The 15,095-nt window shown below is 50.5% G+C and overlaps 1 protein-coding gene across 1 annotated transcript in view; it reads right to left on the bottom strand.

The window, feature by feature from the left end:
• Efcab6 (EF-hand calcium binding domain 6) overlaps positions 1 to 15,095 on the bottom strand; it is a 192,704-nt gene that overhangs the window by 34,474 nt on the left and 143,135 nt on the right. The window contains exons 22-24 of the mRNA XM_026782404.1: positions 11,713 to 11,831; positions 4,290 to 4,469; positions 625 to 780 (exon numbers count right to left, since the gene is read on the bottom strand). Coding sequence (XP_026638205.1) covers positions 625 to 780; positions 4,290 to 4,469; positions 11,713 to 11,831 — 455 coding nt within the window. The remainder of the gene's footprint in view (positions 1 to 624; positions 781 to 4,289; positions 4,470 to 11,712; positions 11,832 to 15,095) is intronic.

The following is a 15,095-nucleotide window of genomic DNA, read 5'->3' as shown; positions in this document are numbered from 1 at the left end:
CTTCCAGAAACCACAGAACACAAAACAGCGTGCCTTAGGAGACTGAACACACTGGACAGGGACATTTGTCACAGGGTGAGCTGGGGATTTATCAGCGGTGACAAGGAACCAGGACGCTAAGCTAAAGGGAAGAATAATCACATGACCCTGAGGACAGTACTGTGTAGAAAGGAAAAGTGATGGCTGGTCACCGGGGGAAGGTGTATCCTGCTGGAGGACCACCCAGAGTCAGGCCCAGCAACAGAGAACTGGGCCATTAAGTTCTGTGTGTTTGTGTGAGGTGGTAGAAGCTAAGGGCTGAGAGACAGGAGAAGGTCTATTCTAAGGCCACGAGCAAAAAGCCTTGAGCTACTGACTGTGGGCGTGGGAGGCAGGGGCAGGGGCATGGGCAAAAGGACTGCTACTTCCTAGGAACTTCCCTGGGAGAAGTTAAGCCCTGGCCAAACTGGTCTCTGTGCTTCTGGCTAAAACACAGAATAGCAAAGCAACAAGTGGAGGTCACCTCAAGGTCAACGGTGTGGAGTAGATAGAAGAAAAGGAAAAAGAACAGCATCACCAGCCCAGTACAGCAAGGGACATACTGGGGGAAGGGAAGGGAGGAAGGGAGGGGGGACAGCAGGCGACCTCTTCAGTAGGCTGATGAGCTCCTCTTCCTTCAGGGAACACCCACATTCTTGCAGCACGTTCTGCACCTTGGAGAGGGCTGCAGAGCCCATCTTGGATTTTTCTAGCATGTTGAGTGCCTTGCTGATCTCTTCATAATGTTCCATGAGCTTCTCCCTGAAAGAGAAGCCACCCCAGACACCTAAAGCCAGGAGAAAAGCAATTTTTGATGCCCACTCTGCTGTGACAACTTGATTGCTCAGCCAAGAGCTAATTTGGAAGGTGCTTTGTGGGCTTGGTGCGATGTTTACATGAAAAGGTGTCCCTGAGAAAAGCTATCAGCCTCTGCCACTGTTGTTTTATTACTGCTATCATTAGCAAAACTGCCCCGGAGAAATGTCGGCCCTGTGTTTGTGTTAGAGCTGGTGCTTTTCAAAGGGAACCAAGAATTTAACACAAGGATATGACAGGCAAGAAAAATGCCTCTTCCCTCAGTAAATGCGAGTGTGCACTTACTATATGAGTGTGCTGCTGTGGGTGTTGGGCACACAAGGGCCTCAAATAGGCATCCTCAGTGGAACCAAGATCACAGGGGGGACAGGTCTGGGGTCATGGAGAGGCCACGCGCACAGCACAGTGGGCTGGCAGGAAGGAAGAAGAGCTGGTGCGAGGAACCCCCAGCCCCACAGTCGCAGTGGACTGCTGTTGTAAACACTGGAGTTGGTCTCATTCGACACCAGCTGACCAACACCAAGGTGACTGGACTGTGCTGTGCAAGTGTGAGGGCCTGAGCTTAATCCCCAGCACCCACATGATCTGGTGAGCAACCCCAGTTCTGGGGAAGGCAGACAGGCAGATCTCTGGGTCTCAGCTGCTAGCCCAGCCTAAAGACAAGCTCCAGGTCCCTGAGAGGCCTTGTCTCAAAGATCATGGAGAACAGCACCTGAGGTTGACCTTTGGCCTCCAAATAGCCAGCACACACATGTACATGGGCACATGCATTCTCCTGCCTCCCCTACCTAGCGCAGCCTGTGACAGACTGTCTAAATTCTGTCTTCTTCAGTCTTCCATGTCTCCAAGCATCTTTCTCTGAAGACACTGAGGGAAACACCCACCTGGTGAGCTCAGGTGCCATCTTGGTTCCTGGCTGTCCCTGAGGGGGACAGAATGGGTTATCTGTTCTAAATGTTAAATCTGTTCTGGCTCTTGTCCATCATCTCCACTTCATATTTGTGGGATGGCTCCTTGAGCAAGGCTGGAAACAAACCGCTGAACCAAAACTGTCAGAATGCAGGAGAGTCAGGCTGCGGTGAGGCACTGGCTGGTCGGCAGAGAGGATGGCACTTGGCAGAAGCCATGTGGAGGCCCAGGCCCTTCCCTTGTGGGCTTCCTGACTTGCAAGAGGCTCGAGATGCTGACGTCTGACCCAGGTGAGCATGCTGGGTGTCCTGAGTGTACCAACAGCACCTGCCTTGGGCTGCTTATGGTGTCCTGTGAACCCAGCCCCATGCTACGGCTATGGAGCCCCAGCTTGTTGCACGACACTGCCATCCTGCTTAGCTCTTCGAAATGAAAGCGGATGAAAGTGGAGAGGATCAAAACAGTTTTTGGAGATACATATTTTTAGAAATTGAGGCATTCAGCATTTCTTGGACTGTCTTGTGAGCAGCAATTATTTCCCTTTCAGAGTAAACATGTGCACAGAGTAAACGAGGGCTTGGAGCAGAGATGGAAGAACGCCGCCAAGCAGAGCTACTGTTGGCCCACACTGAGCAGCACGACTGTTCCGGGGTCTTGTCCTCCTCTGGCTCTGGCCAGGGAGGCTGACAAGGACGCCGCTGTGACCTTGTAGTTGAGTCCTGTTCCCTTCCTTCTCTGCTGGGTTTAGCTGCCCCCTCTCCATGTGCCTTCTAAAAAGGGCCTGCGCCCGGGGCTGATCACTGTGGATTTCTCTGACTTCCATTCTTAAGAGCAGAATAAAGGCCTGGAGAATGGATACAGGACCACAGAAGCCTCTGCTTCACCTTCAACGTGCACTAGGGCATGCCTAGCAAAATTAAATCCTTGCAATTGAGACAAAAACCTATTTCTCCATCCCTTCAGTTCATCTACTGATCCAATTGGCATTCAGAAAGCCAGTCGCCCTGATAGGCGGTCATCATTTAGTGATTCCTGCAAGCCAGGATCTAGGCGTGTGCTGCTGGTGTGCACGGAGCCAGCAGTGGTGGTGCTGGGTGTTGCTCCTTAGAAGCCATCACTTTGTTTTGAGCCAGGGTCCCTTCCTGACCTGCAACTCCCCAGGTTGAGAACCAGCTGACCAGTAAGCCCCAAGGGCCCACTTTTCTCCAGCTCCTCAGCACTGGGTTTGCCAGCAGGCAGCACCATGCCTGGGCCAAGATGATTTTTTTTTTTTTTTTTTAGAAAATGGAGCTGATCAGTTGTTTGTGTTCTCTGGTAAGACGGTGCCGCGGAAGCAGGAGGTCAAGCAAGAGTACATGAGTGATCTGGTCCTGGGGATGAGAATGTAGTGTCACGCTTATCTTCTGCTCATCCCTGCACTGCCACCAGCATGTGAGAGGAGAGAAAGCGCATGCCTTCAGAGGGCCAAGGAGCCTCATTACTCACACATGGGGGGAGAGACGGGAGTGAAGACCCTCGTGGGTAATGAGGCCAGCCCTGTCTGCTGAAGATAAATTCCACTTTTCATCAGTTTGTGGCATATTTGATTTATACCAACCTTGCGTGTATTTTACACTGAATTTCACAAACTCAATTCTCGGCCTGCAGTTTCTGTGGTGCGGTAACTTCGACACAATCCAGGGGTAAATTCCACCTGCTTGCCTCTTAAACCCATCTCATTCCTACTTTGCCCTGTGTCTGTGGCTTCCTTGCTTCCTTTGGGGGTTCTTCAGCAGCCCCTTTTCTACTCGGGTGCCATGTAGTGTGTGGGGTGGAGATGGGAGCTGAGTCCCACCATTTGATAGGACAAGCAAGGGACAGTCACACACACAGGTAAAATCAAGAAGAGCCACAGCCGAGTTACATATCAAATGGCTCACCCTCACTCCATGTTTCCCTGTCCTTGCTCAGGTACAGATATCCCGGTCTGTTCATTTCAAACCCTCATGGCCTGTGGACCATTGTCACGTGCATTCCAGCGTTTCCAGCAATCGTTTCAATAGGCAGACACCAGGTCATACTCCCCAAGGCCAGCATGCTGACTCAAGATGGGAAGGTGCTTCCTTTGTTGACGTCAAAGGTGTACTGTATGTCACCCTGTGCAATGGTGGAGCAACTCTGGGTTGTCCTAGGGATAAACCCTCTAAGCAGAAGTGGTGAGTTAAACCACAGCCATTTATTCATCCATCCATTCATTTAAAGGTGCTTACGTGATGCCTGTGGGGTATCATAGATATCCTATGGGGCCTACATTCCAGATGGGTCACAGCAGGGTGCAGGCACCATGCAGTGCACAACCAGGAAGTGCCAATATTCAAGGAGGGGCTAATAACATAGGAAAGACGTGTGGAAGCTCCCTGTTCTGTGGCTCTTTGGCAAAGCTGATTTCTAGGCTCTACAGTGGGGCACGATGTTAGAGCCTTACAGGAGTCCTGTCAGAGCAGCCTCCACTGTCTGGGTGAATGAGGACAGAATCCAGAAGCAGGCCCCAGTACTGACACACCCACCTTTCGGTCATCTGCTGCAGCTCCTGGATTTCCTCCTGGATCTGCTTGGGCTTCGTGAAGTGACCCAGGAAGTTGAAATAGTCTTCCTTGTAGGGCCGGTGGACCTTTGGCGAGTACCGGATGCCCAGTCGCTCCAGAAACTCTTGGTACGTGATGTAGCCCCTTCCCTCCGTGTCATAGCTGTCAAAAACAAAAACCATGTTGTCATCAGTGGCATGGAGGGTGGGCTGGCGTTCAGGGGCCAGGACCACATCAGCAATTTGGGGGAAGTTTTCTTCCTTGCTAGCTACAAACAAGCCCAACAGACTCATCACAAATCTAGTCTCAGTCTGTGCCTCTGACCCTCTCTGCACCTATACCTAACAGGAGGCCTGAGTGAGCCACACGTACACTGGCTGGACCATCAGAGTGACCTGCCCTAAGAGAATGGACTCGGATCACACGGCGGCCGTGTCTGTGGAAACACGGTGGCAAATCCAGACAGCTGAAACCCACTCTGCACACATTTTTGTTTCAGCACCCTCTGTGTAAATGGACTGTGCCAAGGGTTAGAAGAAACTCTTTCAGGAAGCGTATTCTATCCTGAAGCCTCGATAAATGAGTCCCACTTGATTCAAGATGTTAAAAGCCCCCGTTCCCACTTTGAAGAGACACCAATTACACATACCCAGCGAGAGAGCCTAGAAGGAAAACAAGATAAGAACTGTGCATTGTGCCTTTTAAGTCATTTTCTGTTATCAAGATTTTTCTGAATTATAATTCATTAAAAAAGGAATAATGGAGGTTTTATCTCCTGATGCTATTCACATAGAATAGAATTACTTCAATAAAAATTTTAAGGAAAATTGACCATTTTCTTTCTTCTTTTTTTTTCTTTTTGAGGCATTTGTTTTTAACAGAAGGATTTCGGCCCACTGCTCACCAATGAAAAAAATGATATCTATAGATGTGGGCTTCCGAGATTAATTTAGGAGCTACAAGAGTCAGGATCTCCCATTTAACACTCGCAAGCCCAGTCCCCTGAGGGACAACGCTGGTTTTAGGAGGCACTGCTCTGTGTGGTACCCAAAGAGACACCCCAGTATGGCCACACTGTGCCCTGCCAAGGAGGTGAGTTATTTTTTCTTCTAAGAGCTCACATTCCTCCTCACAGGCAGAGCAGCAGACGGAAGAGAGCTGGCAGCTGTGGCAGGTGTGAGCGCTGATGCTCCAGTAAGCAAGGATGCCACAAGTCAAAAGGCTGTCCCCCTGCCGCTGAGCTAGCGTGCCTGCCTGGATGCCTAGCGGAGATGTAGCCTTGCCTCTTAGCCTCTGGTCCCCCTGTACTCTGTGGACCTGCAGTTTCCCTTCAGACCTGTCTGACTCTACTCCCTCAGCTGAGGCAGTTCAGGGTACTGCGGTACCCCTAGCAAGACCCTACCAACTCTCAGGAGCCATGGCAGTCCTTCATGGTAGACTCCGGACAGCTGCATGTGGGCTTATTACCACTTATGAATAGCCCGCAAGCCTGTGCCAGGTGTGTGTGATTAGCACGACCTTCATACTCCAACTCGGGAAAGTACAGTCGGCCTGTACTTTCTGTGAGTTTTGTTTTCAAAACAATACACATGGGGCTGGAGAGGTGGCTCAGTGATTAAGAACACTGGCTGCACTTCCAGAGGGCTTGGGTTTGATCCACATGGTGACTCAGAACTACCCATAACTCTAGTTCTAGGGGATCTAATGCCCTCTTCTGGTCTCCTAGGACACCAGGCACATGTGTGGGACACGCACGCATATATACACACATATGCATATATGCAGGTAAAACACTAATACATAAGATAAATAAGTCTAAAAAATACTTAAATGAAGCAAAGCACAGAGCACCTGTCTAGCCTCAGGGCTGCACCTAGCCTGACACCAGAGTGCTGTACCATGTGACTCAAGTAAGACACTCACTCCCCAACAGTATTCCCAGGGCCCCCATTCCCACAGGAGAGCTGCTGAAAGAGGACCGTCCACAACCCTCCTTCTCACGGTCCATGCTGGGGAAATCCTTTTCTTCCCCCCAGGTCTAAAGTCTCATGATCCTTACCTCCCTTGGATTCTTAGGGGCTAGTGAGGGACAATTAATGCTTATGGGGACATCCAGGCAGGGTCTGGATGCAAGCCAAGTTTGGGCTCTACCAGCTGCTGGGTCCAGGTCATGTCTCCTAGTGCATGCAAGCTTCCTGAGGCACCACTGTTATTTTATCCATTGCTCCCAGCTTGCAGCCCCAAGGCAGGCTTGCTATATGCTAGATGATCCTCGTGTGTGTGTGTGCGTGTCCCCGTCCGTGTCGCAGACACAGGCAGTGTATTTCTAAGGCACAGATTTCCCCTATAGCCTGTTCTCTGCTGTGACACTTAGGCTGAATGAAAAGGCACTTCGTCATTACATTATTAATGGAGATCACAAACAGGCTCTTCTCACTACGGAGACATGGAAGAGCAGATTGTACTGTTGCAAAAAAAAATATTGCTATGAATGTGGATAATCATAGAGCTAATTCTGCTTACATAACCTCACCCTTCATTATGCAATCCTCTGTGTAAAATTAAAAAAAAACCAACTGCCTATAAAGGTTGAATTTTAAAATGGCTGCGCAACAGATGTGACAAGGAAAACGTGTCCTGAGCGGAGGCCCCATAAAAGCTGGCATTTACCATAACAGTGGCCATGAACTCATGATACAGGCAGGTGACTGCCCATTTGGTGTGCACTGTGATCAGTCATACGTAGGACCTAAAGACATGAGCATCCATCGCTCAGATTCGCTGGGAGTCAGTCCTCCATGCTATGTGGACGATGGATTCTTGCATGTGTTTCAGGACTGCTGAGTACCATGGCCTGGAGGTAAAGGGCACGGTCAAGGCTATGGGACATGTCCTGCAGATGACCCAGATCATGTAGAGAGGAACCAGGAACCTTGTGCAGCTAGAATTGGGGGATTCTCTAGGGCACCATCTCAGAGAGTGGTTTGACGGCTCACACAGCTGCTCTTCAGATGAAAAGTGGCCGACTTCCTGTGCTGGTGTCCACCGGGCACAGTTAGCAAGTCCTCACAGAACTGCAATAGATGAGGTGGCCTCTGAATGGATCCCCGTCCAGCGCCAGGTCACTTCCTCTGCTCTCCCAGGTGTAGCGCTCTAGCCTTGCACGGAGCCACGGGGCAAGACTCCTTCTGTGCCTGCTGGAGTCCTTCACTGCTCCAGCCTGTGGCAAGGTCCCATGTTGAGCCTCATGAGTGACATGTTTCTGCCCAGCCAATCCGCTTTCTAAGCTGCAGGCCCTGATCACTCAGCCTTGAGGCACTTCATCTTGAGGCACACTGTGTCCAAACATCACTGAGTTGACATCTGCGCAGGGCATCCAGGCTTCTCTCTGCCTTCAATGATGACAAGAGCAACCTCATTTCCTATTAATAGAAAACAGGAGTGATGGCCTACAGCATGGCTTCATTTTCAGAGTTCTTGGTTAGATTTGAATACTGACATACATCTCCATACTGTAAAGCACTATTTTATAACTGAGTTCCAACATAGGACCCTGACAGAACTGAGCATAAAGCAACATTAAGTGCCTCCCATCTTCCAGGTGGGGCCTCCTGGCTGGTCTCCACACATGCTGATCTCCACGCCTGCTGCTCTTCCACGCCTGCTGCTCTTCCACGCCTGCTGGTCTTCCACGCCTGCTGGTCTTCCACGCCTGCTGGTCTTCCACGCCTGCTGCTCTACCACGCCTGTTGGTCTTCCACGCCTGCTGGTCTTCCACGCCTGCTGGTCTCCACACCTGCTGATCTTCCACGCCTGCTGATCTCCACGTGTGATGGTCTTCCACACCTGCTGCTCTTCCATACCTGCTGATCTCCACGCGTGATGGTCTTCCACGCCTGCTGGTCTTCCATGCCTGCTGGTCTCCCACGCCTGCTGATCTCCACACGTGATGGTCTTCCACATCCGCTGGTCTACATGCCTGGTGGTCTCCACACCTGCTGATCTGCACAACTGCTGGTCTCCACGCCTGTTGGTCTTCTACACCTGCTGGTCTCCACAGAACTCCTGACTTGGCAGCACCTACTGTACCCTCTCTTCTATCATAATAGCATATCCATAACAGGATTTCTTCATAGTTACCAAGAAGTTGCTTTATAGATTCAAATAATTTGAGCCCCACCTGATGGAATGAGGCCTTGGATGCCTCAGAAGGTCCCGCCCCACCCCGTGTGCCCTGGACAGGCTGTGGTCTTAGGATTTTTCCATATTAAGTGCTATATCCTCAGCTCCTTCTAGACACTCTGCTCATGGATCATGCTTCCCCTAGCCCCGACATCTTGGGTTCAGTGGCTGCTGACTTAGACTCGGCTGAGGCATCCTGTCCTAGAGCTGCTACATGGACACTGGAGGCAGAGCTGCCGTTTAGCTGGGAACCTCAGGAGCCAGACATTCTCTGGAGGGACTGTGGGACTGAAGGTGAGCACATGTCTGGTGAGGAGTCTGAAGTCTAGAACTGCTGGCTGCTCTTGGGAGCGCAGGCTTACAGCTCCGGAGCTGGTTCGGTGGGCAGCATTCCCTTGTTTCGTCAACCTCTAGAGCCATCTCTGGCAACGAGAAGAGCCCATGTGTGGCCCTCCAGCTCTACAGTCCCCCCTCTGTAGGGTGAGCACCCACAGAGATGCTGAAGCTGCCCCCTGAAAGCTGGTTGAGTCTTCCTCACTCCCTGGGAGAGAGATGTCCTCAAGAAACATTAGGCACACAGTGGAGTTTGGGTGACAAGGGGAATATGGAGGAGCCTGAGCTGCTGAGATATGGGGTCAGTTTATTAATTTATCTCCACAGCATAAACCGGGCCCTTCCAGGCTAATCCACAGCTCTAGGAAGTGCACTTCAAAGGCTCAAGAAAGTGTTGAGTGAATAATGGATGCTGAAAGCCTTTTCTGCCTAGATCTGTTGTGTTCTCTAATAATCAGGTTTTCAGAAGACCCACACACCACTTTCCTCTTCGCTCTGGCAGTCTCCCTATTCCGGTATCGTTTGGACACATCCAGATTCCCTGAACAGGAAGGCATCATGTAGGCGCGAGCTGCTCCAGACTTCCTGGACCCTGTTTATCCAGAGCAGTGGGGTACACTGCATCCCTTACCCTATCAGTAAGCCCTGGGGTTCACCTGTCTCACTGCTGTTTCCGGATACAATCTGGTGTTAGGATAGCCGGAGGAGGCTGTTGAGGTCCTGAGCACCACCGAGGAGGTGGCCTCACTGCCCACAGTGCCTCCTGCTGCAAAAGTGGAGCGCTGCTTGTCTTCATCCCCAGCTCTGAGAGACTCTGGGGGGTGGGATGAAGAGGTGACATCCAGTCCATGTGCCTGCTGTCTGTTCTCCTTGATCTCACCTGAACAACCTTTCTGATCCGAATTTCCATCTGGTTAACTGTTCTGCCTGCAGATGCCTTGTGTTCTCCACATGCACTGCACAGCGCCCTACACTGTTCCTGATGTGAGCTGCTCTGTGCATGGCATCCCTGGAGCTTCTGCCTTCGCACAGTCTCCCTTCCAGGCTGTCGAAGGCTGGCACGACCACCCGAATTCTCAACCCTTAGCTCCTTTCCCTTTCTCCTCTTAGAGGGCTGGCAGCCTCCTCCTGCTTAGAACCAAGAGCCCCGTTGGCCTCTGAGCTCCAGGCTGGTCTCCTGAAACTCCCTTCCTGCGTGTAGCCTAGGGAGGTTTTTAGAATGTGGGTCTGTCCAGACTGTTTTCCTGGTCTTCAGGATGAGGTTCACTGTGACCTGGCCTTCATGGAGTTAAGCTGCCATGCACGGTTACAACACCTCCTTTCTGGAAGTCCTGCTGTCTGTCTTCTGGCTGCTCTGGCTTCCAGCAGCCGTTGTCCTGAAAAGTGACATGCCATTCCTTGCTCCTCCTTCTGCAGGACCTTTGTGCCCCACCCGCCGTTCCAAAGAGATCCAGACCAACAGATGGCAGATGAGGTCAGAGTCCTGCTGGGACAGTGGCAGCGTCTCCTGTTCAGTGCCAACTAGGACTCTAGCAGCTTCTACCGCATCACCCAGATATGGCTCTTGGGGTGGAGGCAGTTTTATGATCTGTAAAAGAAGCCCTGATTTCCTCTGAACCCTGAAACTGGGGTGGCTTTGGGGGAATCTCTGTGTAGCCCTCCTTCCTTGGCTTTTCCACTGGCTCCTGGTCCCCAGTGAATAGCATGGTCCCTTTTAGGCTTTCAGACCTTTTGACATCGTTGTCTTCATTCCTTGAATGAAGCCCAAGTTTCTTTTCCCACTGGATACTTAAGGCACATACTCCTGGATGCTCCTGCACTTGAATGACCCGTTCTTGTCATATACCCCATGTGACAGATACCATCATGAGCTCTCTACCTTTGCCCTTGCCCCTTGAACACATGAAGTCCCAGCCTCCCATGCAGTAACTCTATGCTGCACTTGCCAGTTAGGCAGAAACAGATCTCCCACTTCTAGACTCAGCTTGTATTTAAGTCTTCTACCATGGGCAGGTGAAAAGCTGGAAACAGAATATACCATTCAGTAAACATGACCTCAAGGTGTGATGCTGGTGCACACAACCTGAGGACCCGGGGGCTGACCAGCATGTACTGAAGAAAAAGTCATTCAAAGATGGAACCAGAGCTTGCAGCTCACTGCACTGTTAGCACTACTAGCTCATAGCTCACTGCACTGTTAAATCAGAGCTCACTGCACTGTCAGCTCACAGCTCACTGCACTGTTAGCTTACAGCTTGCTGTACTGTTAGTTTGGAGCACAGTGCTCTGTTAGCATACTGGAAACCTAGGCATCAACACAGGAGCCTGGTTCAAATCAGCTAAGTCTAAAATGCATTTGAAAAATGGCCCCCGCCCTCCCCTCCTGGAAAACTGCTCCAAGCTGTTGAGATTTGCTTATGTTCTCAATAAACTTGTCAGCATAGATTGTCAGCTCTAGACATAGGCAGACTGTCTTCACCTTTGCCATCTCTGCTGAAGGAGTTCCCTGAGGGCTGGTGGGACTGTGATTTCTTTCCCTGTTGCAGAAAAACCAGGAGCTTGAACTATGACTCTTCAAACCTCTCCATTCAGTACTGCTGCTGGGAAATACCCAGTTCTTTAGAGACCTGAGGACTGGTGTGTCCACCCATAGTCACGGTTACTTTCCACCAGGAAGGAGGACACAAGACACAGGTAAGGGCTGTGCATGGACACTTCCCAGAGGCCCAGGTAGGGGCTGTGCATGGATGCTTCCCTGAGACCCTGGTGAGAGACATGCATGGACGCTTCCCCCTGAGACCCTAATGAGAGACAGGCATGGATGCTTCCCGAGACCGGTAATGAACTGGCCAGACACACAACAGCCCCACTGTAGATGAGAGGCACTTACTTTTGCCAAAGCTTCTCAAATTCCCGTGGGGTGAGGGGGATGTCAAAGCCATAAAGTGCATTCTTGATGTCCCTTCGCCGGAGAATACCGTTGCCCTCATTATCTGTTTCTATGAAATTCTACAATGGAAGATGGTATTCAGTAACACACAGAAGAGAAAGGGCTGTCGACAGCTTCTGGAACACTCTAAGGTACTTCTTTATGTGTTTTTAGCGTTTCTGGGGTGTGGGGGTGTAGGGTATGGAGGTGTAAGAGGCCACAGGTTAAGTTCAGGTGCCACGCATGCCTCAGGTGCTGCCTGCCTCACGTGTTTGAGACTGAGTTGTGGGGCTCACTGATTCACACCCCTGGGACCTGCAAACCCCAGGGATCACAGTGCCTGGCTTGTTAAAATGTAGGTCCCAGGGGTCAAACCCGGGTCTTTATGATTTTTGTTCCCTATGTAGACCTGGCTGGCCTAGACCAGACTGCTCTCAAACTCCAGCTATTCACCTGCCTTTGCCTCTTGAGTGCTGGGATTAAAGGTGTGTGCTACCACATCTGTTAAATGGGTATCAACTGAGCTATTTCTTCAACCTTCAGTATTTTTAATGGAACTTAGAAAAAATAGTTTTAAAAAGCTCTTCAAGAAGAAGGAATTGCATACTAGCTAGCCAGGATGTATCCATGAGGGCTGGAGAGCTGCTCAGCAGCGGAGCATCTACCTCCCATACCCTGGAGTCTGGATTGGATCTTACCAACAACAAAAAGTTATTAAGGTGCATTATAAGTTACAGTGACTAGAAACATGTAGAACTGGGGCCAGGACAGACAGACTGACCACTGGTCAGATGAGGCATTCAGAGGCTCTGTGGGAGGGGGGTGGACAGAGACGGAGCTGCAGGGCGATGAGGTGAGGGCGGATTGACAATGAAACGCAGGGACAACTGGTCGCCATGCAGAAGGGATGAAGGTGGGCATGCCTCCCTCACAGTGCACAGCTGCTCCTCATTTCAAGACCTGAACTGGTGGTTCCTTGAGAATGGAGAAGGTTTTCACTGAGATCAAGACAGGGCAGAAAAAGACAAAAAAAAGGGGGGGGGGAGCCCAGCAAGCATTTCACAGGAAGCCCGATTAATGAAAAGATGGGCGGTCTCATTAATCAGCAACAAAATGTGAACAGAAACTGAAGGATAGTCCTACAGCTGCTGGAATGGAAAGCTCCCATGCAGGCAAGAGCAGTGGGGGGGGGGTTGTAACACCCCAAATGTATTCTGTCTGGTCTCTGCAGAAGCGTGCTGACTGATGGCCCAAGATAATATTCTTTTCCTCCATCCAGATGGAGGCTGCATGGTGATTCCTTTAATTCTCTTTAAATTACATGTTTGTGTTCTATATACCCCACCCCAGAAGAGTCCCAGCTTTAACATAACCAGGCCAACAGCACTGGGTCCTAGCATAGGCCTGGCATGTAGGAGTCCTGGAAAGCATCACACTGTCCCAAGGGCATGCAGACACCCGAGCAAACAACTACCTCCTGCTGTTAGATGTGGAAGAGTGAGGCCCGGGGGTGAGCTGCTGCCTATGGCAGGAGATGCACAGGTACAACTTGTCACAGATGACACGCACATGCAGAAAGCCCAAGGTTCGAGGAAGACAGAAGAACCCTTCCTCCTCACGCTGTGAGCCCAACGTGACAAGTTGGACAGCGCTTGACAAGTTGGCTTCCGACCAATCACACCTGAGGGCAAGCATGTACCAGCAAATGGAACCAACCGTGAGTGGGAACTGGTTGCCTTGGCGGGGTGGGATTCATCACACAAAGTGCTTGAAAATCCTTCACTGTGATCCGTCACATGGGCAGAGGGGGAAACAGTCACGTGATCATCTCAGCGGATGCAGAAGCACATGACAAAACCTGACCCTCACTGGTGACAATACCTCTCAGCACACTAGGATCAGGAGGGAGTGTCCTTAACCAGACAGGAAGACAGCTAGAAAATTCCCAGAGCTGGCAACTGTGCCTGGCCATAAGCTGTCCACGAGAGCAGAACAGAACAGCAGGTGGAAATGGGCAACTCTTGGTCAGAGCAGGGAGGAGGCAGAGGAAAGGAGGCTGGCCTGCCACCTAGGAGAGGGGACAACAATAAGGAGGAGGGAGATAAAGGAGGGTGCAGCCTGCCTCATTGGGCCACACAGCCCACTCTATTGAGGACACAGTGTGGAGGAAAAGTAGGCCTGGGCTTGAGAGAATCAAACAGAACTCTGTATTAGGCAGGAGCCAAAAAAGAACCAATAGGAGGACAGATGACCTATCCAGACATGGAAGGGTCACCCCTAAAGACAGAGGGAGGATACTTCAGCATGCAAGTGTGACCTTCCTTTCTAGAGTGAGGTCACTGTGTCCTAGAGTCAGGAAGAACCCCCTTCTGCCTATCCTGTCCTGTTGTCCAGCTGTCACTGCCATTGTCAATTGGATATTCATGACACCACAATTTATGAGCTTGCTCACGGGGGCCATGTGCCTTGGAAATGCACTCCCTGTCATCTCATCAAGATGGGCTAAATCAGCTCTTACGATGCCTGCTGGCTGGCTGTTGTGCAAATCACTGGGGGCCCTTTCTCAGACTTTCCCCTTAAACCTTAAATCCTCCCCAGCATGAGCTAACACCAGGAACTTCTCCACGGACTCCTGAGCTCCACACTTTCCTTCCACCGGTGACCCTGAAATAAGAGCTAAAGTGGGAAGAATCTAGTGGTGTGTCTCTGGGGTTGTTTGTGTGCTGTCTTTGTCAACACACAGATTTTTATTAAACACCCAGATGATGTTTTCAGGCTGGTACTCTTCAGGGGCATGAAATTAAAATGATTAATTCTTGAAAGATACTCACACTATCTTAGATTAATAAAGCCAATTAAACATTTGAAAATCATAAACTTAATATCTTTCTCCCCTTCTCCCTCTCAATAGCAGCTCATGTATCTCAGGTTGGTCTCAAACTCACTTTGTAGCTGAGGCTGACCTTGAACTCCTGATCCCACTACCTCCACTTTCCTAGAGCTGGGAACCACTGAGTTTCCTTTTTTCCTCTCTCTCTTTCTTTCTTTCCTTCTTGCTTCCTTCCTTCCTTTTGTTTTGTTTTTTGTTTTCTCGAGAGACAGGGTTTCTCTGTAGCTTTTGGAGCTTGTCCTAGAACTCACTTTGTAGACCAGGCTGGTCTCAAACTCACAGAGATCTGCCTGCCTCTGCCTCCCGAGTGCTGGGATTAAAGGCATGCGCCACCACAGCCAGGAGGCTTTCTTTTCTTCTCCTTCCTTCTTTCCTTCCTTCTTTCCTTCCTTCTTTCCTTCCTTCTTTCCTTCCTTCTTTCCTTCCTTCCTTCCTTCCTTCCTTCCTTCCTTCC

Source organism: Microtus ochrogaster, chromosome 15 (assembly GCF_000317375.1).
Source record: "Microtus ochrogaster isolate Prairie Vole_2 chromosome 15, MicOch1.0, whole genome shotgun sequence".
NCBI lineage: Eukaryota > Metazoa > Chordata > Mammalia > Rodentia > Cricetidae > Microtus > Microtus ochrogaster.
The sequence above is the reverse complement of the archived record's forward strand: the minus strand, read 5'-3'. Positions and strand labels throughout refer to the sequence as shown.